General features: G+C 37.5%; 2 protein-coding genes across 8 annotated transcripts in view; one reads left to right on the top strand and one right to left on the bottom strand.

Moving 5' to 3' along the window:
- The window catches only part of SMURF2 (SMAD specific E3 ubiquitin protein ligase 2), a 64626-nt gene extending 59446 nt beyond the window's left edge, over nucleotides 1–5180 (top strand). For both annotated transcript variants that reach the window (XM_048064591.2, XM_013178875.3), the window contains exons 18-19: nucleotides 1550–1625; nucleotides 1898–5180. In XM_048064591.2, the coding sequence (XP_047920548.1) occupies nucleotides 1550–1625; nucleotides 1898–1997 (176 nt within the window). In that variant the 3' untranslated portion in view covers nucleotides 1998–5180. The remainder of the gene's footprint in view (nucleotides 1–1549; nucleotides 1626–1897) is intronic.
- On the bottom strand, nucleotides 5059–25876 carry CEP95 (centrosomal protein 95). 6 transcript variants are annotated; one of them, XM_048064586.2, is made up of 23 exons: nucleotides 25715–25876; nucleotides 24282–24410; nucleotides 23198–23305; nucleotides 22106–22219; nucleotides 21277–21385; nucleotides 20715–20824; nucleotides 19629–19760; nucleotides 18554–18768; nucleotides 18053–18122; nucleotides 17344–17390; nucleotides 15970–16091; nucleotides 15542–15674; nucleotides 15239–15353; nucleotides 14222–14397; nucleotides 13862–13954; nucleotides 12766–12916; nucleotides 11157–11317; nucleotides 10234–10308; nucleotides 9585–9737; nucleotides 8278–8424; nucleotides 8116–8187; nucleotides 7862–8044; nucleotides 5059–7201 (listed from the first exon to the last, which is right to left on the bottom strand). In XM_048064586.2, the coding sequence occupies exons 1-22, from the start codon at nucleotides 25734–25736 to the stop codon at nucleotides 7868–7870; spliced, it is 2631 nt and encodes an 876-aa protein (XP_047920543.2). In that variant the 5' UTR covers nucleotides 25737–25876; the 3' UTR covers nucleotides 5059–7201; nucleotides 7862–7867. The 6 variants fall into 6 exon arrangements, with proteins under 6 accessions (XP_047920543.2, XP_047920544.2, XP_047920542.2 ...); XM_048064587.2 differs by having other exon boundaries at nucleotides 5059–7198; XM_048064585.2 differs by lacking the exon at nucleotides 5059–7201 and having other exon boundaries at nucleotides 7673–8044.
- Nucleotides 25877–27214: the final 1338 nt, after the last annotated feature.

Raw genomic sequence — 27214 nt, 5'->3', positions numbered from 1 at the left:
CAGTGGAGATCTAGCAGGGTTCTCATTATGTTTTTCCTGGAAGACTGTTTTTTCATTTCTCTTCTGCAAGCCTTCATCATCTGTACAGCTCTGCGGCCAGAAGACACCAACATGGAGTGTTCTTATGGTTCTGACAGCAGATGCACTTAGTAATCTGTACTGGTTTTATTGTAAGAGCAACATAGTCACAAGCATCCCAGGCAACAGAAATGATCTACTTAGTTATTGACCTGTTTTCTGAACTTCAGTCAAAGCTTTGGATCTCTGCTGCAGCAACTCTAGCTGCAACCCTTGTCGTTCTGTTAATGCACTAGTTACCCTATTTCATTCTCTCACAAGATGAGAGAAAGCAGCCCAGGGGAAACATTGACCACAAACCATTTTAATAGGTAGAAGATCCCGAGAGAACACACATTCAGTGATAATAGCTGTCAATAGCTGCCACAAACAATAGTGAGTTGCTATAGAAATCAGTTTCTTCTTCATCATCCCTTCTTCACCTGTCTTCACCTGGAAGCCCTCGTTTTTCTTTTCTTCTGTTCTTGAGCTCTAAAACGTTTGGGAGCATTAGAAGCTCAGGAATAATGACATTTTGAAGGCCCTAGTTACTTTAAGTGTTTAAATAATACTGGGGAGAGACTTGTTCAGGCAAACTGTGTAACTGTTAATGGCCTGAGAATAGCTGAAAGTAGGAATAACCTACTGCTAACGTGAATGCTGTTAGTATAGTGAAGCAAACTGCTTGGAGTATGGTAATGCCAGTTTACCTGCACTGTATATTCCAATATGACTATGCTAGTGGGAAAAAAAAAATCTGTGAAAAACAAGCCTGCTTTCCTACATATTTGAACATGGACCTTGTCAGGTTTTAGATTGGAGTTGTGTTAACACAGCAGTACGCTTTTATTTGCTTACACTCCTAGTTGACAGCAAAGAATCCCCATTAGAAAGATTCGATACTGTAGATTATATTCTTAAATGTCTGTCTGCCGAAGCAAAAATTTCAGTTTTATTAAGGCTAGGGCGTTTGTAAGCTCTTCTGGCCTTTGTCTAAAAGGCTGCTGTGTTGCAGTCTTTCGTTTAGCAGAGATTAAGGGGATTGCTACACAGTCAAGTAATTGCACAAAAATATAGAAGTTGGTATCTGTGACTCTTCTGTCCAGTTTGGCCACTACTCTACAGCTGTTATAACATGGGGACCGATAGAGTTGCGTTGTTTCCTTCTTTAGGAAGGGTGGGAAAAGTTAGATTCAGAACTGTTAGAATTATATAGTGCACAGTGTAAAACAGATATTTTATTCTGCCTTATCGATGCTTTGTTATTGTTTATCTTTAAGTGACTTAAATAACTGCATGGTTATTTTGTGGGGGTGGATGGGAAGAAACTGATATGCACTATGAGGTGTTTTTTTTTCGCTAGGTGATTATTGTTTCAACTTTTTGTGCATAGTTTCTTTTTCTTGCTTTATTTACTTGTTTGTTACAGTGCAACAAAGCAATTTCATGTTGTGTGATACAATAGTAATAGGGATCTTTTCTGGATGTTCAGGTGCTGCAGGCCCACGACTATTTACAATACACCAGATTGATGCCAGCACTAACAATCTGCCGAAAGCTCATACCTGGTAAGAATGCTTCAGGTCTCTGTTGTCATGTATAGATTTGCTCTCTCTGTATTTTGAATGGTGTTTCTTCATTTTCTGATGTCATAAATGCTATCCATTACAGAGTAGTAAAGGTGTGAAAACCGCAAATTGATTTTGTATATGAAGTGCTGTTGGCCTCATTAAATATTGCCTTGTCATTGTTTCAACTAGGTTAAAATGAAGTATAGCAGAACTTTGCTAGGTGAGGCTTGAAGTTGCAAACAATTGAAACTGTTGCTTTCTCTTTGCAGCTTTAACCGAATAGACATTCCTCCTTATGAAAGCTATGACAAGCTATATGAGAAGCTGCTAACTGCCATTGAAGAAACATGTGGGTTTGCTGTGGAATGACCCTTCACAGGCTTACCTGAGACTCTATTTATACTCCTGTCAGCCGGAAAGCCCTTCCCTCGCCAAGACTCAAGAAATGCTTGAAATACAGGAAACTTTCCCTTTTCTACACTAGGACACTGTAAGGGAAAGAACAACTTTGGAAATTTTTTTTTCTTCAAGAAAATAGATTCTGTGGTTCCTGCCATAGGATCATTCAGCTGCTATTAAAAACTAATATCTTGAACATACAGAATGCTGACTTTTCCTACATTTCAACAGTTAAGCAGTATTCTATACTTAAAGACTACTACTATTTTTGTAAAAGGTAATCTATTATATTTGCCTACCTGATTTCTATTCTCAGATACCAAGACACAACTTCAGCAGTCGGTACAAGTCACGTTTCAGCCTGTTTTAAATGTATGATACTGAACAGCATCTATACCTGCTATTTTTGGGAAAAAAAAATATTTTGGATTATTCTAACTTTGCATAAAATTGGCTGAAAGAATCATTAATCTTTTTAATTAAAGCCACTTACATGTTAACTGCGTTTTCTTATAGTAAAACATTATATTCTGCAATGTAAATTCAACTTAAATGTTACCACAGGGGGCTTTTTTCTATATTTTTTCAAGCATGAATTACAAATAATGATGTTTTGGGGTCCTATTTATATCACTTGTCAGATTCCTTAAAATTTCTAGTATGAGTGACAGATACTGTATTTGGTACAGTATTTGTGTTAACATGTGGAATAGACCTTTTTTAATGAACAGTAGACATTTTGATTTTTTTAAACAGCATTTTTCTAACAAGTCTGTCAAGAGTATTTTTTGTTGCTTTTGACTTTAAACACTGCATTTTTCAACTTTTTTAGCATGTTGATGAGGTAATATTTGACAGCAGAAACCTGTTTGCAGTTCATTTCAGAACCCATCCTGTCCAGTCGACCAAAGTTTGTTTGAATGCAGCCAAATCACATTATATCTTTGTTGATGCTAAAGATTTATCAGGTAAAACATATTTTAATCTTTGTCTAGCTGCTCATGACATGTGGGTTTGTTACAACTAAGGAAAAAGGCGATAAAACAAAAAAAATGATGTATTATCTAAAATGTGTGATGTGCTTTGAAAATAAGGTTTCAAAAGCACATAATTTATTGATTGTAGGGATGGAAGTAAGTATATATATGAATTATAACATGGGTTGATCTCTTCAAAGGGGAATAAAATGCACTACCAGTAGAGGGAACTGAATTTTGAAGTAAGTTTGGGAATTCTCAGTTAAGATCTATGTGATCTGTTCATGGTGTGTAGATGAATCAGTCTGCTTACTAGACAGTGGCATTCTCCTGTCAGTGGTGAGAATATTTGGAATAAGTAGCATTTTTTCCAATCAGTGTTGTTTTTTACCATGGGTTACAATTCACCATCAAATCTGCACTACTTTTTACACTGCCAATAAGAAGAAAGTCAAGGGTACAGAAAATGCTGAAAGAATGGGACGTAAACAGCTGTTTTGTTCTGCAGTGTACGCCACACCGTGAACTAGCTAATTTTCTGTTTCTTCTATGGAGCTTGAACTTAATTTTGTTCTGCCAAATCTGACTGCCACAGTGAGTAAACTACTACTGGATGTTGTGTATTAGAATAGTGGGCAACAGACTACTTCTTAGAATTGTGGTAGGAATCTGGTGAGCCAAATCCACATATTCATTTGATTATATATATATATTTTTGTACAGCTGTTGCTTCCCAGTTCTGGGCTGGCTGCAGAGGTGAGGCTACTTAAGGATGTAAACTTAAAGCCAAGAAACTTGCTTTGACAGCCAGGTTTGATGTATATCAGACACTTCTTTCTTAATTTCAAGGGACTATTGCACTCTTAAAACGGCTGGTACCTTTGCTTATAGTCGGAATCCCTAATTCAAGGCTTTCAGGTAATAATATTACCAGAGAAGCTACCACTACGTTTGTCCAGGTTGCCCGGGAGAGCAGAGTAGGATGTTGCCCAGTGTGTTTTTATTCGTTACTGCTGCCTGTGGTTGGGGACCACTGCTTTAGATATGCCCACAGACCTCTTCTCACCCCAAGTTTGGAGGTATGACATGAATTACTCTTTACAGAGACTATTCTTTTTTGACCACTGTTCACAGGATTAAAGTCTCCACTGTTGTGTAAGGGATTTCATTCTGCTCTTGCTCAGGCTATGGCTGCAGCCACCCTGATCATGGAAGCATGAAAATTCAGTTTGATCCAGTCTTTGGGAGAAGTTAGGGCTCAGTTGGCAGTTCCAGGGAGAAGGTGTGCTGTTCCTTTTGCACCAGACAGCCCACCTCAGCACTATTTAAAGACCGTGTCTCCTGACCACACCACCTGTACCCACCTCCTAGGAACCTTCTCCCTGTCAGCCTGCTTAGGCTGGTAAGTGTATTGAGCACATGGTTATGGCCACCCTTATGACAAAAAAGCATTTCTGAGGAGGGGGTAGATGAGCTCTGCAGAATGGAGTGGAGATCAGCTGATAAATACCATTCATTTTCACAGCAGCCTTAGCAGTACATCTGTTTTGTTCTACCAAACATTTTGGTATGGCATAGAGGTGTTTTTTAGCTGTCTCAGATAAATATTGTAAATTTAATATATTATAGGCAAAACTAGATAAATCTACGTTTGACTTCCCATAGCTGACAGATGAGGTTGAATATACCAAGTATTTTGAGTGCCTTTCTACCTTCATGACTGAGAGCTTTAACTCAAAGCACCTCATCACCTAGTCATGTTTATCAGAAAATGTTAAAAGGTTCATTCCTTTGCAAAATTTTGTTTCAAGATCATGTCAACTACTTTCCCCTCAAAAAGGTGCTAAGCCTAATATTGCATTTTAACCTTGGACTTTCACCCCATGATTAATGTGAATATTTATTTCAATGTGTCCCTCTTACTGGGTTTTACTTTATCCAGTCTTTAGTTGTTTTAGAGAGATGTCACATCATGGTTTTATGCTGTTGCTTTTCATTATGAATGTTTAATTATGAACAGTGACTTTTGTAGATTTCAAATATACAGTACACAGTTGAGTTTCAGAGGATTTAATTTCTCGGTGTAAAGAGTTTTGTAATGGTGCTTTGTACAGTATGTATTCTAATTTTTTTGCACATAGTTTCAGTTTCCCTAAACTGATTTATTTTTACCAAATTTTTGTGTTGTACTAAAGTCCAGAGCACACAAGCTGTTTTTAAATTCTTGTTCTACAACACTACATCTGTATTGAACTTCTGGTGCGTTTAAACTAGCTGCATTGATGGAAGTAAAAGCTTTGCTTCTATATCATAAGTATGCATCATACAGCTTCATGTAGCATGCTTCAGATTTTAAACAGCACCATATAGTTAACAGGTGCCATTTGTTGTACTTTACACTATGTAGTAGGTTTCTGGCTCTACCACATCCTCAGAGCTTTGTCTGTAGCTGTAATTAGTTTATACAAGTGTAATTACTCCTCCACAAACTGACAGTTCTTAGTTTATCATTTCCATTGTATTTATTACAGAGTGTTTTAGCATTGATATCATTGTATTTTCACCCAGCTGTTACATGAGCTTTAACAAAAAAAAAATCTGTATAAAATGGTTTTTAAGTACTTAATGTATGTACCCATGCAGAAGTTGAGCAATAAATTGTATGCTGTTTGCACTGTCACAGCATCAATGGTTTAAAAAGTTTTAAGTGTTTCTTAATTAAACATTAAAATGTAACACAAGCGTTTTTCAGTAACTCAGCTTTGTCTCAGGAGAAAATATTTAAACTCTTAGTGTCTTTCTACAGACTGCTATCTACAATAAGGATTGTGCTAAATGTCCTAGCTGAAAAAAATGGTCTTACTTTTGGCTCTCATGTTAATGGTGTATATGTGTTTCTTGGAAAAGACTTCATCTCAGTGTTAGTGAATGGATGTCTCCTCCAAAAAGTCAGCAAAAGCTAAACCACCTTCCTTAAGGGAAGAAAAGGATAAATCTTGTAAATACTTGTTAAATTTTAACAGCCTAGCTGGTAAATGTTGTCCCTTAAATAAAGAGAGACTTGAAATTAACCTAGTTTTTAGCAACTCCTTGCAAATGGTTGTTAAAGTCAGGGTGTTTTTTTTTTTTAAGTGAAGTATATCGTGCTTAAACTACCAGCTGTTTTGTTTAATCTGTAAAGGAAACATTTCCAGTTGCTGTGTTTTTTTTTTTCCTAGCAGATTTTTTCCCCCCAAGCATGAGACGTCAATTCACTCTGTTGTCAGTTCCGTAAGAGACACCATCTCATGGCAGGTTCTGACTATAAAATGCCATTCCACTATGTTTATATCACTTTTTGCAATAGGCAATTACCAGCAAGAACTCTTGTAGTAGCCTATTTAAAATTACTCTTTAGGTCAGCCTCAATACTGAGACTATTATAAAATTCCAATTTCCTCAAGCGGAGGAAAATATATCAGTAATGAGCTTTCCTAATTAGCAGTTTTTCTTTATGCAATTAGTTCTCAGTTTAAGTATTCACCTGCATATGTTTTCATCTCATAGGGCATGGCTGCTGAAACCTGAATTTTCTACTAAATATATTACAGCAGAAGTAAGTGATGAGTCCGTGAAGATAGTTACAGTGACAATGTTAAAAACAGACCTTATAACCCTGAAGTAAGGTAAAAGCTGAATGCTGGAACTTCTAATTGCTACTGGCTCTAATGTCTTATGGCTGACAGAACTAGAACTACTCTGGCTCCCCCTAAAAAAAAATTAATAGAATATTTTTGAGAAAGGTAATGCAAGTACTCATTGCTTTAGTCCAAATAATCGGCTTCTAAGACAAAATAATAAAAAAAAAAGACTAAAGTTGTTAGTGGTTGCCTATATGTAGGGTTACCATGCTCACCTTTTCAAGTAGACCAAGTAAAGCAAAATGTTGCTTGTTTGTGCCTTGGCTTTTGTAATTTTGAAACCCTGATATGAAATCCAGTAATCAAAACACCTACAAAAAGACCTTAAGAAGGCAGCACGCTAAATACAGGTGACCTAACACGTAGCCCTCTCCCACCAGTTATTGTTAAAAAAAAAAAGTTGCAGAGACTTAAAAATATGTACATAATTATTTTCAAGGGGGGGACATACCATTTAAGACTGCCGTCCACAGGTCCCTCAAAGGATTCAGTTCTTGCAGAAGCTTGTATTTCACTGCTTCAGAAGAATTTTCATTATTTTCTATTTTAAGCGATTTTTTTCCCCAATATATTTATAATTTACATAATAGTCTTTTATATGGTTTGCCATAAATACCAGCAATTATAAAATATGGTCTTAATTGCAAACAGTATTCTGTAAAATAGGTAGCCTTCCCTTGATTAGTATATTAAAATCACTGATTTTTGTCAGGTTTATGGCAGCATTCTCTATCTCATCTTTCCAGAGGAAACATGAAGTGTTGATATTGTTTTAAGGATCTACTTGTCTTTTTTGTCATCTTTCTAACCCAGTTACCTCTGATCAGTAGTGTTAGTATGGCTTTTTAATTCCAGCAGTAGAACTAGCATAAGAAAATAGGAAGGTTAGCATTCAACTGTTCCACTAAGCCAGCTTCACTAAAACACACTGACTTCATCCTACTACTTTTGTGTTGAGTTCAACATTATCTCAGCCTTGCTAAGAAGATAGAAAGTACTTTAAAACTTTATTGATGATCATAAAAGTGCTCAAAGTTCCAGACACCAGCAACTACCCCTCCGACACGTCAAAATGACAAATCTGGTCTTAGAGAACAACAGCTACACACCATCTTCTTGTTACAGCAGTTCTTAAAGATTCCCACCAGCTTAGCCAGACAGCTGCAGTGATATTTACCATGTCTTATGAGAAACTGCTTTTGCTATACTGAAAGGAAGCCATCTGAAGTCGAGATTTCAGTCTGTCTGCTTCTAGTTCTTGAAAAAAGGTGTCATCATCATTTTGCATTATTGCAGTTTGCAGTTGTTGTATTTCCTTTTCCATCCTTGATCTCAATTCTCTTTTTGTTTTCTGCAGCATCTGAAGAAAATACAGGTATTAGCCAAATCACAGAAAGAAAGAAAACATCTATATAAAATTGAAATCCTTACTTGTGCTTGTGCTTTCTCTCTGGTTTGGATTTCTTGACGTTCTTGAGATAAAGCTTCTGCTAGCATGGAGAACTAAGCATAAAAAGTTTGAGTTGAAACAATTAAAGAAACAGTTTTTAGTATTTAAAATATTAACTGGCTATCTTTGCCGATTAAACTTACCTGATCTTTGTAATAGTTCTCCATGGACTCCAACTCATTTTGATGCTCTCTTCTTTGTTCAGCACGCATCTCTTGAGCATATGCTCTGAGGTCCTTTAGTCTTTGCTTCTGAATTTCTAAGCCTTCTTCAAATAAGTTTTTAAATATCTGCCAACAATTAAAAAAGCAAACAAAAATTTCCCAGAAACTTAGAAAAGCTTGGTTGTTTTTGGAAGCACTAAGCTTTTCTGAATATAAGGCTTAGATCAACCAATTTAATTTGAGTAAGATGCTTTTTATGTATATATTAACATTTTCAGCTGCTTTATCTCATGATGAAAGAATGATCACAAGATAGAGTCATTGCCTGTGAAAAAGTATAGTTAAGTATCTAGTACTGGTGGTACAGACACAGCTGAGTTGTATTGGTAATATTAATTTAGCTGGAATTTTTAGATAGAAGTACATTTTTCATCTGTTCAGTTAGATTAATAAGAAAGTGGCTAGAACAGCAAATTATTATAGAGTTCTAAAAACACTTCACAAGATATGACAATATAAGCCGAACTCTGAATGTGCACTGTGAATACAGCCCACCCTGTATTCTGTTGTCTAACTTTAGGACCTTCATCCAGATTTCCCGTAACAGGAAATCCAGCCTGTACTCAAGCTTTCCATTCATACAAAAAAATACCAGCCACACTACTGCAGAGCTTGAGAGGCACAGTTCTCAGATCGCTAACAATGAATTATGCACTAAACTTCTAGAATTTAACTTTAAAATGTGAAAATTGTGCATTTACTCCTGTAAAATATACCAACTATTTGCTTACTTTAGCTCTGATGTGCAGCCCTGAATAGAGATCATCTGTCAAGAAGTCCACTTTGTCTAACAAATGTGAATGTTTTTTTGATCAGTTTCCTTAACTGAAGATTTAGGTTATTTTCTTTGGAGAGTAGCTATAGGAACTTCTTAATTGTACTGTTTCATGAAACTTCATTTCCCCAATTTGTCATGTTACCAGCCCTGTTTTTCCATACTGATAACTGACCGTTTTTCTCCTTTGCTTAACCCCACCAACAATCCTTTCTTGTATTACAGTGGCCTGCCCTAAACTGTATCAGTGTTTCCAAAGAAGGAACCCTTTCAGCTGTGGCTTTGACTACCCAGCCACTTACTCCAGGCTCCTAAATTCTGTTTGCTTAACTTGCTCTCTGTCTACTTGTACCATTATCTCAACTACAGTAACGCAGGTTCTCAGCTCCGGGGTCCAACCAGTAGAGAAGAATTCCACACTTGAAAAGCAAGACAGACATCTTGTACTTACCCTTTCTTCCCGTGTCCTAGCCCGCATCATCTTGGCACGCAACTGGACCCGGTAATCTTCATAGTATTTCCTGGCTCTAACAATTTGTTGGCGTTTTTCTTTCACCCTATTCTGAGCCCATTTCTGTCGGCAGATACGTTGCTTAAATTCTTGCTAAGTGGAGAAAGTAGAGGTAAGACCACCAAGCTTTTAATAGATTTGCTGCAAGCAAAGCTTTGTTAATCATTTCTAATAAGTTGGGTCCCTTTTAAAGGACCTTCTCCCTACCCCAATTTTAAAGTTTTAAATTATAAATGCAGTGTAACCACCACTGATTTAGCAAAGTGCTGCCATGAACAGTACTATATAGTTAAGCAGCCAACACTGCAGTGGTTGCTGGTGTTTTTAACAATACCAGGAGCCTGAAATTCTTCCTCCTTGCATGTTCTCAGAATTTTACACTTGTAAGGCAACAGCGCAACGTAATAATAGTATTCCATTTGCATGACCTCAGTGGCCACACAGCAAGCAGATTGTGGCATTTGAGACCACAGCTACTCAAGAGACAAAGTTATAAGAAAATGCTTTCATGGACCAGGGAATATGCATTCTAGTTAGCTCAACATGCAAGTTTCCAAATTACGTAACAAATACCATTCAAAGAACATACCAGTCTCTTGTTATGGTCCTGATTTTTTTTAATAATTGCAACAAGAAGCTGATGCTTCCTCAGGGCTTGTTGAACCTAAAGGTTTTTTTAAAACAAACATACAAACAAAACCAACCAGTTACTTCCATCATTCTGCAGAACAGACATTTGTGTGTAGGAGTTCTAAGATAAATATTGCCCCTCTGCTATTCTATTTATATTGAGAGTTACCATGCATAAGGTAAACAACTTGTGTTGTGGATACTTTTTAAGCTACAAGACTGTTGAGAATTTGTACTTAAAACCTACAAACTTCTTTAAAAAAAAATCAATAAACTAGTATAAAAAAACATTATGTTCAAGTTGCTGGTTAAAAAAAAAAGTTAAGCCCGATTGTCTAGGTGTGTACATCCCCTATTCAACCAACCTCCTCATCTTAGGAAGAAGGTATTTCTTCCCTTGAACAACTGCTTCTCCTAGGACTAAATGAGTATTATTTGGCTCAACTTTATTCACTGTAGTTGCACGTGATGTCTTGTCAGAAAATAGGTCTAAGAAATCTTTAGCAGAGATTTTGTAAAACCTGGGGTTACAGTAATAAAAAGAGTTTTACTAAAGATACTGTACGCTGTGAATTGAGCTTGCTCAGATTTCAAGGCAGAGTTTGTCTACATTACTGATGGCATTGATAACAGTACTTAAAATGAACCTAGCTCATATCATATTTGTAATAGAAATGCAAGTCTAAAAAAGCAGTATCCATGTTCTGTATCTCAAAGCTCAGATATACATCCTTTCACATTGTGCTTTGGGTGTGTGTGTACCCTAGCTATGCTGCACACAGCATATATCATTTATTATGAAATACAAGCTGATGAATATTACTGTTCTGTGAGAAGTTCTGTCCTTGCTAACACTTAAAAGGTAAGAATAAGAATGCTCACCTCATTTTGGAGTTTTAGTCTAGCTCTGCCAGAAGCTGCCTTAAGTTGTTCAGTCTGTGCGAGCTGCTGACGCCACATTTTGTTCATCATGTGGTTGGAAATATGCAGGTGGGGAAACTCTTCCAGTAGCTGAAGCAGGAGGTCATCATCTCTTACTTCCACTACAAGGTAAAGACAGATGTAAACAATAAATTCCTGGAGAATGCAGTTAGTGGTAAAGTCTTCCAGACAGTGTCAGCCTAAGTTATAAAATATTTCAAATTGAACACTGTATGCAACTACCACGCTGTTACTATGATGTCAACCTAAACCCAGAAGGACATAGCATCACTCTGTCAGAACAGCAGCTGAGAAAGTAAGTGGCTTTTTTTTTTTTCCTGGTGAAGAATTGCTTTTATAGCTCAGGCTTGATTTCTCTCCCTCTTACCATGTTTAATCTGATTTAGACAGGTATCCTTTCTGCAAATGGTTCAGATGATCATTAATTAGCAATTTCTTTCTTTCCGTCTCTCTCACTGGCTGCAGCAACTTAATGCTAATATAGCAGTAGTTAGTGAGAGATCTAGATCAAATAAATAGGTGGAAAACAAACTGAATCATCACAGAATGGCTTGGGTTGGAAGGGACCTTAAAGAGCATCTCTTTCCAAGCCCCCTGCCATAGGCAGGGATGCCACCTACTAGATCAGGTTGCCCAGGGCCTCATCCCGCCTGGTTTTGAACACCTCCAGGGATGGGGCTTCCGTAAGTTCTCTGTGCAGCCCGTTCCAGTGTCTCACCACCCTCTGAGTGAGGAATTTCCTCTTAACATATAATCTAAATCTCCTCTCTTTTAGTTGAAAACCACTTCCCTTAGTCCTATCATTATCTGCCTGAGTAAAAGGTCGTTCTCCAAACTGTTTTGCAACCAGCGTACTCATTACGTCTTTGATCTTGGTGGCAGGAAAAAGTTATGGGGAAATGAAACAAGCGGGTATTAACCAAGTACATGCCTCTTAAACACTCAAAAAGAAAAAAAAGCAGTATACCCTGAGCAACATTTGGGTACACAGATTATACCATGACCTTATATATAAGCATGCATAATGCTGTTTGACAGACTAAGCCTGTGATTTGTGTAGGCTGTTCTTGGAATATCACTTGCTCAGCAAAACCAGTGGCAGTGTTACTGCTATAACAGTAGGGTCTTTTCCTACCAAACATTCTACTCTATTACCTGCACATGGCTCAGCACCAGCCCACTCAAGCTACAGGCCCAATTTTAAATCTAATACATGTTCAGGGAAAAAAAAAAAAGGAAAAAAAAGACTGAGCTCAGAGTATAGTGGAGCAAGTACAGGAGTAGCAGTAATGGAAACAAGCACTGAAAGTAATCCAGGGGATTTTAAGGAGGTAGCAAATGGGTCACAGTTTTGAATTGTGCATGGGTGGTTTACATTTACTTAAAGCATTATCTTCCCTAACAAAAATCCAGACATATGGAGGTCATAAGAAGGGGAAAATGCTACAGCTGACTGGTATATGTTGGACTAACGCCTTTATTCTTGGAGTTCAACTAATGCTTTCAAAGGATGCCAGTTTTCCACCAAGTATAGTTTTGCATTTCTTACTTGGAGCTGCTTTCTTTGGCTTCGCAGTCCCTCGTTTTGGAATCCACTGGCTGTATCTGGGATTCCGAGGTGTGGTTTTTCTAGAATAAACTTTCACTGGCTGAAGCATTTTTGGAGGTTCTTTAAAGATGTTTTCTTTGTATCCTTGTTCCTTAGGAGCAGATGTAAAACAGATGGAGAACAGGTATGAGAAGGGAAAGACTGATAGATCACATAGTTTGGATATCAGAACTTAAATGGCTTTGAAACTGTAGAATGAGAAATTGGACATACTGAATTGGATTCTCCAGAAGTCGAGAATTTACCAAACGCAGGCCAGGGTTCAAATAAAGGTTAAATCTCACTATTGCATAACCTCAGTTCTTCCGCAGCACTTAGCATTACCACAGCAGCCTATGGATCACTTCTGCAAAGGCTGTGAAAATGGCCACTGTATCCCACATGAGGATGACACAGCTTTCCAGCATAAGTTCCTTGCTGTTCCAGTAGTATGCAAGTAAGTAGCAAGACCCCTTTTGCCAGAGTCATAGCGGTAGAGAATCATCCTTGCACAAAACGACTTTTACAGTAGCTGGAAAAAGATTATGACAATATTTTGTCATAATTACCTATAGTGTATGGGGGAATCCAACCGGATCAACCTAGCTCTTAGGGGGGCTGGGGGCAGGTATGACGAAGTACCTATCTGAGAGGGCCGACAATATCTCACTACTCAAACATTTTCTTGGAACAATCACTAGCACTAACACTACTTTTCAAATCATCATGAGTAGTTTAGGCCAGTCTATGGAAACTATCTACTTATTTTGCTTCAGTTCTTTAAATCAGAGTCTCTTGAAGTTATCACTTCATGTAAAAAGTATGGTGGTTAAGTTACCCCTAAAAATAATACCTACAAATGTTGAAACTTTAAAAACTGTTTGTCTTGGTTCTACCTATCTCAGGAAAAGCTGTCCCTCTGTTCACTATTTCAACAGTATACAGCCCAATAACTGACACTAGAGTCAAGGTGTTTTTGTACTCAAGACATGCACTGTGTCTGGATGGAACATTTAGACAAATTTTAAAATAATAAGCACCATAGTGCATTACATACCATTTCCTTGACTTCTTCTCTGAGCTTGGAAATTCTAAGCCTCTCCCTAGCTTCATAAATTCTTAGTTCATCTTCATAAGCTTTAGCAACCACCTAGAAAGCAAAAATAAGAGGATTTGCAAAGCAAATAACCAGTCCATATGACTACGTCATTAACTTCTCAGTGTATGGGTCAAAGTTGATTCTTCCACTTTTTTTTTTCTTTTTGCTGCAAGATTTGGGGTCTACATCTCTTCTTAGCAGTCTACAAATACAGCAGTGCAAAATCACAAATGTCCGCAGTAAGTAAGGACATTCAGTTTTAATACTTTTAGTATAACTGCCGGTAAGAATAGCTGATAGGTCTAACCCTGAAGTTACCTTTGCTTCTTGTGTTCTTTCATCCTTTTCTTTTCGCAATTGGTTGCGTATTTTCCTCATTTGACCTTTTCCATTACTGTGAAGTACATCTAACTCAGAAAAAAGTTGATGCTGAGATGAGGGTGAGGACGGAGACAGGGATCGTGGCCTGACTGGGTACTTCGTATATGGTGTGTCTGTAAGGAGAGTTGTTTCAGTAAGTATTTAACTTGAAATGAAAAAGCCTCCAGCCACATGTAAGGAAAAATAAAGTTTGGGGTTTTGTTTTTTAAAAAAGGCGCACACACCAAAAATCTTTCCACAGCAGAAAAGTTCAAGTGTTTAGCACAAATTAAATCATAAAAATCTAAAGCCTTTGCCTTTAGGATTATCCCTGCCCTGAATCACGTGTTGGGGCGTGTGTAATAGCAGAAGTGTCAGGAGATATTCGAGATAGGAAAGAATAAAGCAGCAAAACCATTTGAAAGTAACTCAAGGTCAGAGACTGTCTGACAAGGGTCATAAACAGCTCCATCTTGCAACATGATGTTGTACATGTGGATTAGATCAAGTTATGTGATAGTTTTTTTTAAATCTCCTGTATATGTAAGGGTAGTTATATAATTGTATTACCACCAATACACACACTGCCCAGTGTAAGATAACTAGATGTGTATGTTGTGTTCAGTACCAAAGAAAGCACAGTAAAAGTGTATTGTGAACAAGCCCTCACTTTAAAATCGCAGTCCTGTCAAATGCACTTGTGTGTTCTGTCTCTTGCCCCACTTTCTTTACGCTCTCCACTGCAGCTGTATTTCTGTAAAGTTTTACCATAGCTACTTAAACCGTTAAATGGGAACTTAATTGTAATTCTATTACTGTTGCTCAGATTTGGATCTAAAACAGAAAATACAAGACAAAGAACACAATACAAAACTTAGTGAAACTAGGTGTAGTTCAAGATATCAGCTTTGATGAGAAGGATTTTTTTTGATGTTCCTTTCCATCTTAATACTTAAGAATCAAAAGAGACACTACCTTGCTTAGTTTTCCTTCTGCGATAATCCATGACACTGTCACTGTGCTGAGACAGGCTGTCTTCATCTGTCACCTCCTCTTCTCTGGCATGCTCACCCAAAGCTCTCTTTAACATCTGTTGGATAGATTTGAGGTAAGAGGATGGGACAGGGCTCAGGTTCAATAGTGCATTCAAAATTTAGAACTGTCAAGTCAGGTGTTAACTGCAGATTTTCTTTTCATTAATATTAAATTTACATTCTTGTTGTTGAAGCTGTTACTTCTAAGGCCAGCTTGCTTGGATACAACAAAGATTTCACTTACTAAATCTAGTTCGTTTAACCTGCGAGAAAGTTTTTCTGATACTTTATGAAGCTCTTGCTTAGATAGATTTTCCTTTGTTGTTCTGGGAGAAAGAGACTCTTCAAGTGAATCTGTGGTAGAATTTTCATATCTGCTAAAACAAAACAGAGATTTCATTTCTATTCTAAAAACTTATAGATAAGCATTACCTCATACAATTCCAGTTCACTTTTTGCATAAGCACATTTTTATAGGATTAAGTAAAATCTGGTTGTGTAAATAACTGTATTTAAGAAAATGTGTGTATGACAGAAGTAGGAAAGATTTTTGTTAAAATTAACCTTTCACTGTCATGCAGCCAAGGAAGAAACTGCATTTAAAAAAAAAAAGTGGTGGGCGTTGTATAGGGAAGTGCTTGCTTGGATCAGTAAAAGGAAAACTGAACTTGCCTTTTCTTTCTAGGCAGATGTCTTGATTGGGGTCTTGGAGTTTGTGCTACTTGCTCAGTGTGTAGTGAGAATTTTTGATCTAAGGGGGAAGCAGATGTAGAAGTCCCATATACCCAAGGAACCTAGAAAAATGATTAAGTTAAGATTTCATTAAGGTTTCCATAGTAATGCTCAGAAATACCATAGATTATGGTAGTAGAGAGATCCTACAACAGCTTTTATAAAAGAACCATCTCAAATCATATGATCACATAAATATACATAAATACATTTTATATATACTATATATAAGTACAAATAAAGTAGTTACATGTCCATGACCCCTGACTGAAGATACTGTGTTTTAGAAGATTAGATGTTTAAAGAAATAAGCTAGCAAAAATACAGATTAGTTTAAGAATTATCTAGCGCTAAACCACCATATCAGAAGAATCAAGTCTAGATATCAGCATCCCATTATACTACCTCACTAACTTGGGACTAATGCCAAGTAATGCAAGTAAGCTGAACGTCCCCGAGTATGAACTAAGCTGCAATTCATAGCAAACATACTAAAAGAAATCAGTTATGCACTTATGCCATTTAATTACAACAGTTCAGTATTGCCTGGTAATTGATCTGTTCAAACTGGCGTGTTCAGGGTTAGCATACATATACTTGCAAATACACCAATGGAAAATTAATTTTAAAGACAATGTTTTAAGTGGACAATGCAAAAGTAAAGACTGTTGAAAACAGCCTTTGGAACAAATGAAGTCTGCGAGTACCTCTTGTGGCTGCAGAAGGCAAAAAAAAAAAAAGCATTTTCCAGAGCAAGCAACTTCCTACACAGACATGCTTCTAACAAGCACAGAATGGCATCTGCTGATGAGTTTGTAGGTTTTGCATCATTTGATTTTTGAAAAGCAGGGGACAATACAAGGAAATAAAAAGCAAGTATACAATCAGGCAGCTCAGTGAGCTTTAGAATGGGAGCAAAATCTGAATTTTACTGGCATCCGAATAACCCCAGAAAACAAAAATTCTTACTAATTTAGAATACTGATACGCTTCAGAGAAAGGAAACGTCCTCTTGTGTTTTATACGTCTCTGAATAAAAACAAGATAACTAGTAACTGTTTCTTATGAATTGAAACACTATAGGTACTGGCATTTACACCTCTTGGAGCAAACACCTCCTGAAAGAATCGATGTGACTTAAAACTATGTGGTCATAGTACAACAAGATTGCATTACTAATTGTATAATGAAGCGAGAAGCCCAAAAGCAGGTTTGAAGAAAGCTCAGAAGTGCCACAAAGTAACAAAAGAATTAAGTGGAATTTCAAATGTATTGACTGAACTTCCACAAAGATGGTAAAGATGCAACATTTACCTTTGCCACATGGTTTTCAGCATCACTTGAGACCATCTTGTCTCCTGCTGCAGAAACATATGACAGGTAAGTGTTAGTTGATAGCGTAGACCACACTGTGCCTACTAATGTGGAGAACAACTATGAAAAAGATGTAATCCATAGCTTTTTGAACCAAATCATTTAAAGAACATAATGACAAGGCAACTGGGTTTACAGAGTTGTTACATTCATTTCAGTAATTTCTCAAGTTCTGGATTTTCAGTGTCATGGGAATGCTATGGAAACTAAAAAGGCAACCGGTGTCTCCCAGACAACAGAGAAAATAAGCACTGAAAACTAGTTTCTAAATCTTTTACACAATAGCAGTTAAGAACTTTTTCTTCAGGCTGAAAATGGCTTATATTTGGACCATGTTCTTCTGCTCAGAGTAAGCTCAGCTGTAGGAGTTATCTGCTGGAAGCAAATTCTGTAGCATAGGCATATCTAATTGGATTAACTAAGAAAGAAGTTGTACTGGGGACAAGTTATTTTTCTCGAGCAGAGTGAACAGCTTGAAAGTAATCTATTTTTTTTTTCTCTATATAAAACAGATAGAAATATGAACTTGCGGCTGAATTTAAAAAAGATGCACTAGTAGTTTCAAAACCATGTTTCTCACAGTGCCGATAAAATTAAAAGCAACATTTGACAAAATAGTTGTTCTATAGGAAGCAAAATTCTCTCTCACCAGGGATTTTCCTTGATAGAGGAAGACTAGTACAAACATCTTCAGTTTTTTGTGTAAGTGATGTTTCAAGCTGAAAGAAAAATTGACCTGTTTTATATGAATTTACAGGAAAGTTTTGACAGGAAAGTCGTACATTGAGTTTGTCCGAGCAGGGCAATCAATGCTGATTTTATTGGTAGCTATACAAAAAATGCAACTATAATTTTATTGTTTACCTCACTGTTAACTGCGCAGTTACATTGATTGTGGAGATACAAGTATATCTCCATATATGATTATGGAGATGCATATATATGTATCTCCATGCATATAATATAAACACCCCCCTCAAATTAACTTCCTGTCTGGACACTCAGTGACGAATGAATCTAAAACCCATTTTTAGATACATTCAGAAATGTTCTTCAGGGACCAATTATTCCCATTCAGCAAATATACTAGACAGTTTTAAAATGAAAGCAGTATTAATTAATAAATATCAAAGGATGGGTTTCTACTTACAGTAGGAGTTTCCACTTCTTGACAGTCAACCAAAGCTGCTGACTGGCTGTCTGAGCTCTGATAATCTCTCTCCACAGGATCATGAGATCTGGCTTCAGCAGGCTGAAACGGTGGTAGCAAGGGAATAGCCTGGCGTATAGGCTCCCCAAGTTTCTTAGCACTGGAACTCAAACCGTCTTTTTGAAGTTCATCAGTATGAATAAACTCCATTGATCCTTAAGAGACAAATATAAAGAACTTGAAGCCTTATTTAATCTATTGAAGCAGAATGTTATTTTTTTAATATATTCTACACATATCAGATGGATGTTTAAGTATCTAATGTTAACTACCATCTTTGCTGGATTACATAGAATAGCGCTGTAAAAATTTTATGCTTTTCTATGGTACTTTCTTTCTCTGTTTACGAAGTTGCATAATGCAGGCCCTCCCTGTTTTACCACTTCTCTAAGGGCATCATGTTTTTCCACGACTGTAAAACATATTGTTCTCATACTTCAAGAGTGTAGCTATATGCCTACCTGGTAAATAGCTTTTGATTAGGTGTTATTTTCCCCAAAAAGATGGTCATTTGAGACATGCTGGGAAATTCCTAACAACTTGCAGGAATTCTGAGTATTAACAGAGCTATACTCATTAGAGGCCAGGTACAACTGAAGATGGCTGCCATCTGTCAGAATGATTCACCCAACACAACCTATTCATAACTGTCCTTAGGAACAGCATGAAAGCCCCCTGTAGAACATGATTTTGGATGCTAGAATCTTCCAAGAAGACTTTTTACTTTCTGTATTTCACTAATTGAACCACAAAAAGGGAAAAGAAAACAAAAAACAAAAAACCATGAGCTGAAGCTGAAACCTAGGTAAGCAGAAATACCCTAGATTACGTGAACTTCAGCCTCTGGGACAATAAAATATAAAGCATAACATTTCTGAAGAACTTGATTTATTTATTTATTTTTAAAAACATAGCTAGAGCACTTCTAGCCATGAGTAAAGCTCTCCTCCACGTTCCCTTAGTTACATGCCTTAGTCAAAATCAGGTAGGTTAGATGTGGAGACTGGGTACTTACCATCTTCTTTTTCCTTCACAATGGCCTTTTCAGTTTGAGAGAACTGTCTAGATACTGTTGCAATGACCCCTGAGTTTTTCGGTTCTTCTATCCCCTTCATTTCTGCTGATAACAATTCAGGAAACCGGAATCCTAGAAGTGGTGTTTGAAAAAGATCAAATTAAAAACCATAAAAGCATTTTGTTATGAGATGTTTAGACAGACAACTTTCGTATTAGGTATTATAAGTAACTTGACCTCAGCAATCCATACTGTGACCAAATGGCAAGCATTAAAATAAGTCTGCCTTAATTCCTACTTGTAATTCCATTCTCTAATACTAATTCACAATATTTCTTTATGCTTCCCCTTGGAAAAATTAATGACCAACAGGAATGTTACTGAAATAGGAATGGGCTCCATTTAAACGATTTGCATATTATTTGTTCCAGAGCCATCCATAATATAACTAAGTGACCCACACTTCTAACATCTCCTTTAAAAATGAACTTAAAATTGCCATTTTACAACTTTAAATAATACTCTACACTGCAAATTAAAGGCTTCAGAAATCTCTTAATCTTCTGGAAAAAAAATCTTTGTAGGGAAGACTGAATTAGAAGTCAAACAACAAAACCTTTATTCAGGTAACGTAGCTCAGCAGCCATGAAAAAGTCTCAAATGCCTACTCTAGGAAATCTGCATTCTAACTCCAACAAGATCAACTGCAGGTAGGTACTTTGCTTACTGTATGATTGGTGTGGTTTTTTGTTTGTTTTTTCAAAACAAGAATTTAAGATATTATTTGTCTGGAATAACATTAAATAAAAAAGCTGAAAAGTACTGCTACCTTGATACTACATAAGTTATTTAAAGGCTACACATTGTTCTTTAAATGTGTATTTCTATATATGCATAAGTATGACTTATCATAAGCATAAATACATAAATTTGAGGGAAGTTTCAAAAGAAAGGGAAGCTTGATTTTGTTACTTATTTACTGCAATTCATTGACACATTTAAACTGCCTAACAGTTTTACTATCTGCAAAGCCTAGAAATGTTACTATAAATTAGTTTTAAAAAATATATATTTACCCAAACTCACCTTCCCCTCTCTCTGAGAATGAATGAGCAGTATCTCCAAGTCTAATTAATTCGCTGGTAGATTCTGATCCATCTACATCATGGGATGGAACGAAAAGTTCTGACTGGGAACTACAAGGAACATGAAGTTGTAGAATATTTACTCTAAATTTTTTGTCTTTGCCTCTTCAGTCCACAAGGTGGAGCTGCAAAAGAGTCCCAACTCTACTTCAGTTAGCTTCTATAGCGCAGGACACTAGAGGCCTGCTTCCACAAAACAAACCAATGTAGAAGCGACGAAGATAGATCTAATGCAGTTTAACTAAAATGCAATCATTTAAAACTGAGACGAAGTTTTGAACCAGTCTCATTTCACATGTAAAGTAAGCTTAAGGGAAACAAAATGCCATCAGCATTCTTCATAGACAAAAAAGTTCTAGACATGTCTTGTTGCCTAACTAGAAAGATATAATTAGTGTATTTCCTACTTGCATAGTATTGAAAACTACTAGCTGCTCTATAGATATACAAAAACAATAGTCAATTACTGTATAAATACTTTAAGTATTCAAAGTTATTCTTACCCTGAAACTGATGAAAGTTTTGAAGGCAACATAAATTGACCAGCATTGCTTTCCAGTTGCTCTGGAGATGTAATTTGAATTTTGTTATTGGGCAGCTCATTTATCTCATCTGTTAATAATAAAGAGGCATTATTTTTCAGGAAAACTAATTCTATGTATAAACTAATAGATACTATCACCAATATTATCAAAATAGTTTAAGAGTAATAAAACATTTTAAGGATGATATCTAAAATGATGACCTTTCTTCTTCCTCAGAATTAAATCATGTACCTGTAACTAGAAAAATCAGAGCCCCTACCACAAGAGTGAAGCAGAAAGATTACGTTCTCCAATTCTCACCTTTTAACAAGTTTTGGGAAAAAATAAGTTTATTTTCATAAGTACTGCTCAAGAAAACATTGAATGTAGTTACTCAGTTTGGCCTCCAAATTCAGCCCTCACCCCCTGTGGTCAGTGTCAGTCTCTCTCCTCTTCTGCATTGCCATAGTCATAAAGATAGCAAAACCACCAAAGAAATCTTTGTTACATTAGAAATACTTATTTGGATCCTGGGCACCCCAAAACAAGGCTTCAAAAAGCTTGCATTTTCCAGTGGTAATCATTCCCTGTAGGTGCTATTGAGGAGAACAGCAAAGGAATAGTTTTTATCTATTCTGGGAGCTGTGTTCCATCCATGAGTACTGAACTGTGAAGAACTCTGGTCATGAGAACTTCAAGCCCTTGGCAAGCTAACTTGATAGCAGACAAACAGAAAAAAGTAAGCAGCTGTCCATAATGTTGTATTATCAGAACACAATACCTTAAACTGGGACATCTGTCTACTCACCTCCGTTCTGAGAAGAAGATTCACCAACTTCTTCTGTAAGATACTCTAACAAACCATCAAATATTTCAAGGAGGTTTTTGATAGATTCCCTTTCTCCTTTCACGATGTTCTCACCTTAAGAGAAGAAGGTACCGCCACATGTTAATAATCAGTACTTCTACTAATTATTAGAATAAAAATTAGTTTGAAATTCTTTTTTTTTTTTTTTTTTTTTTTTTTTTACAAAAAAGGAGTTTGCTGAAGAAAAGAAATTCTTGTTAAGGTGTCAGCTCAAAGAAAAGCTGGTCGCTTATGTATGGCGATATCCATAAACTTAATATATCTTAAAAGCATCCTAAAGTTGCATATTTTCAGTTCAACTAATCAAAAGTTTACTGCTGCTACATCTACTTCCACAAAAAATAATAATAGTACATATATATATATATATAAAATACACAGGGATATTTTCAGAGATAGACACTATTACTATGCACTTATGCATGCTAGCTACAGCATCAACCAAGCCTATGGACTGGCAGGAAGGATTACAAATACCAGCCATGCTGTACTGTACAGGTACCAAGATAGAAAGAGGTACTTCATGTCAAGCAGTTTTCATCCTTTGCAGGCTATGTTATTCAAGGCTATATATATGAATACTCAATGAAAGTTACTCTGTGCAAAGGACAGACACAACATGGTCCAAATCTTTTACACACCAAATATTAAATTTGATATCAAGTTCAAAATTCAAGGCTCAGGTTTTAAAGCTCAGTCTCCAAGCTTAACTGTAAAATTCTATGATTCTGTGAAAATACTGAGCCAGTAAAAACTTCAGGTAGCACTTTAGCAGACAAAGTGAGTATTATTGTTAACTTTCATGTTTCCTACAAATCTATGTTATGCAAGAGGACTCATATTTATTCTTTACTTTCTGTTTAAGTGTATAACCTGATGTCCACAGCAAGGGTTTGGTGTTTTGATGACACTCACTGCAGGTGAAAAGATCTTGCTGTATGACAGTATGCTTTGTAACATATGATTCTTATAGAGCGTTCAATTAAAACAAACATTCAGCTAGTGCTTGTCAATATTAAAATGAACACTCACCAGTGATATGTGACAAGCTGACCTGCAAGTAGTCCAGTGCTAGAGAATCTATTACCGCTTGTACATTATGTGCATCATCCTCTTGACTTCTAGGAGCAGCTATGAAATCTATTTAAAATAAATGCATACATTTTAGGCTATCTAAATGGATAGTTTATTGCTGATATTTTTACTAAAATATTTTTACTTTTAAAATACTAACTTGTAAGTAAAAATTACTTGTGTATTTGGTGAAAAGCCATAATAATCATATGGTTGTATGAAATCTTTAATAAACACTGAGCACAAACATAGAATATCCACTGGAAGATATACGGATTTTATCAGGTGTGATACTGAATTCAAGAATAGAGACGAGTTACATAGTTCTTCTCCTTCACTCCTAGCACACATATCCAGTGAACATCGTTAAATTTGAATTGCAGTTTGCCCTAAGGTCTTTTCCTTCTCTGTCAGCAACTAGCGGGACAGTATTGTATTCTACTTACAACAACATTAATTATTTTTAGTTTTGGGCTTATATTAACAGAACTTCTACCTCCAATAGCTGGCAGTTAGGTTAGTGCTATTAAATCTCCTGCAGCAAAGAGATGCTTGATGCTCCCCAAACAAAATAGTTTACCATAAAACAAACAAATATGTAAATGTATAGCTCCTGAACAATTGTCACTGAAGTAAAATGGACTCGGGCTAAACAAGAGTTAAATTGCAGTTTCTCTGAGCAGACTAGGTATTAAGCATTTTATAAGAACAGGATTTGATAGTAACGCTGCTTTAACAAGAAATGAGTCGATTCACACCCTTCACAGGTATTAGCTTCAAGGCATAATTTTCATTAGAAAACATTCTACTGTAGCTATATTACTGAGCTTTCCTTGCAGCTGCTGTTAATAGCAGTAAAAAAAAAAAAGCCCATGTTACTTAAATCTGTTCAGAGAGTTACAGTCTTATATGTTTGTCTTAGAAAGGATACAATACTTTAAAAATCCTATATATGTAATAAACACATTGTGCAAACTTGAATTTGTTCATTACAAAACATGCAGAGACAAGAAAAAGCATGTTTAGAAATTAATGTTCCCACCTGGTACTTTTTCCCCCAAGATTGATTCATAAAGACGAACAAACACATCAGCACCACATTCCGAGAGATGCTTTATGTGCTGGTTTATGTGGCAGCGCCTTAAAAGTTCATTGGCAACATCAACCCAATCTATTAAGAAGTAAAACAGATTAACAACAGAACTGAAAGATACAGAAATAAATACATGGTTAGTTACAGTGAAAGAAAGTGTTTTTGACTCCACCATACATGGTTGATCACAGTCATGCTACCTCAATCACCCAAAGTATCGAACCCATGCTATGCTTTCTGTCCCACACCCGATTTCCTCCACCCGCACACAGCGTGAGGAATGGCACACGCCATCTGCTTCAAGTACACAGCTGTGACACAGCTGGAGCGGAGAGCCAAAGGGTACTTACGTACCACAGACTAGGCAGGCATTTTTTCTCCCAAATAAAGAAAAGCAAATTTTGATCTGGATGCGTAACTAGGAATTCCAAACCTTGTACAACATAATAAAATAAGCACTGATGTTCCTTTATAAAGAATCAGAAATGACATGTACTTATAAAAAAAAAGCACACATCTTACAAACCCAGTTTTTCTCATATCCTTAGGCTATGATAACAGTCCTAACGTACGTATATTTCATGGGAGTTTAAATTCAAGGACCACTTTTCTTAGTTTGCTGTTTAGGGATTACAAGAATATGGAGCTACTTCACTCCAATGGGCACTGGAAGAGATGGATGCACACAGAGCTGGATTTTTCCACAAGTTTTGAGTACTGAATTCGAAGTGCTCTGAGGGACATGCTTTCTCTACAGATTTTTTCCTCACCACCCAATTCAAATATCACCTTGGAAGAAAAAGTCTTCATGTCTATGATATCTTATGATGTTTTTCCCTAGTTGTTGCTTTTGCAAACAAAACAGTGTTTTTAATAAAGTACTGTCAAAGACTTTAAGTTACCAGAAAAGTGGTAAGGCATTTTTTGAAGACAAAAAAATGCATGGTTACTACAACAGAGACTGCTTTGTACTGTTTTTCTTATATAGGCAGGAAGAATAACTTTGCTGTCTCTTCACGTAGTTCCGGAAATCACTTTACAGTAACATTTTAATAACTTTTTAAAAATAATAATGAAAGGTTCGAGGAGCATCTACAGATCAGATGAGCAAGCCCTAGAAAGCCTCAGCTACCGTCCACCTCCAGCTTTATCTGTCTGAACTTGTCGCCCGACAAAAGTGGGGGGAAGGCTACAAAACGCTTAAAAATCCATGACACAAGATGGAAAAAAAAAATAAAAATCTTTAAGCAACGTGACGTCTGAACGGAACGGAAGGCGCTGCTATAAGGCCTAGAGGTGCCTCAGCCGTGAGGCCAACCTCACCGCGAGGCCCCTCAGGAGGGGCCCGCGGGCGGGAGCCGGGCTCCCCCGGCCGCCCCTACCTGCCCGCTCGGCGCTGCCCATGGCGCGGCCCCTCAGCACCGCCCGCCGCCAACGGCCGCTGCGCGCTTCAAACGGCGCCTCCCGGCAGGCCCCGCGCTCAACGGGGCGGGCGGGGCCTGGCGTTACCGGGCGCTGTGTGTGTACGGGGCTGTGTGTGTGTGTGTCTGTGTGTGTGTGTCTGTGGGCTGTTGTCGCAGAGCCGGTCGCCGTGGAAACGGAGCGGGGGGAGCCCGGGCTGGAAGCCAGGCCGCAGGGCGGGGCGCGGTCCCTTCTACCCCCATGACCCCCCCCCTCTTCTTTTTCTCCTCAGTCACGGTTCGTGGCGCCCGCCCCCTGTCAGGCGCCTGGTACCCGCCCTCGGCCCCGGCCCAGGCCTCGCAGCCCGGCCTGCCCGCCCGAGCCCCGCCGCCCGGGCCTCCTTGGGCCAAGCTCGGGGCCTGGGCCATAAAATGGCGGCGCGGCCGCGGCCTCAGCGCCCGCCTTGCTGCGAGGGTCTGTCGGAGGCGTCCCGCCCCCATCGGGCTGAAACCGGTTTTTTTTTCCTGTTTTTTTTTTTTGTTTGTTTGTTTATTTGTTTGTTTTTCTTTTTCTCAAAGCGTGGAGAGGGCAGGCTCTGGCGGTCAGGTGGGGCAGGGGAGATTTCTAGAAACTTGCAGCGCTTAACCTCGCAGGCCTGGCCTGGGGTTGTTTGCGAGTAGGCAGTGATGGTGGTAGTACATTGACGGGGTTATTGTGCGGGTGGAGACTCGTTGTAATTCTGCAGGCCGTGTAGGCTTGCTTGGGAAGTGCAGGGTAACAATGACGTTCATAAGTGAAGGTGAAAACTGTATTAAAAGTAAAGTCTAGAAGGTTTTGTCTAGAGAAGCTTAGTGTGCTGTTAGGTGCTAGAGTACAGGTTTTTGGAGGTGCTGAATGGTGAAAGTATATAACTATCCTTACTAAGCAGGAGTATAGGGCATTGCTTAGGCATTCTGGAACTTCCATGTTGCATCAAGTCATGCAAAACTAGAAATAATGGTGCCTTTTATCCTTCAGCTCCCAGAGCACGACAGAAGCAGCTGGGAACCTAATTACGACAGTAGAAATAAATGACTGGCAGCAAGTAAACAGTGAAAATGACAGCTGTAATAGTCTGATGATGTAATTTGTAGATATATAATTAAATGCACGTATCACTTTAATAAAAACAACAAAGCTTCTGCACATAGAAGCAAATGCACATCAGTACTTTTGAAATTAATACTAAAGCATAGATTTCTGTTTGATACATACATGGCTTTGTAAAGTTCTTTTGATTTCCTTTGCGTATGTTTGCTCAAAGTAAGAACAGAAGAATCAACAAAGATGTTTAACTTGAAGGGGTGGAACAGAAATGAGGAAGTTTCTTTTCAAAGAGGAAATTAAAAGGAGTTACTTGCAGGCTAAAATGCATGCATGCAGGCAAGGCGGAAGTGATCAGAGGCTATGAGCTTTTATTTATTTTTTTCAATTCTTCAGAA

Source organism: Anser cygnoides, chromosome 19 (assembly GCF_040182565.1).
Source record: "Anser cygnoides isolate HZ-2024a breed goose chromosome 19, Taihu_goose_T2T_genome, whole genome shotgun sequence".
NCBI lineage: Eukaryota > Metazoa > Chordata > Aves > Anseriformes > Anatidae > Anser > Anser cygnoides.
Note: the sequence above shows the minus strand (reverse complement) of the source record. Positions and strands in the feature narration are given on the sequence as shown.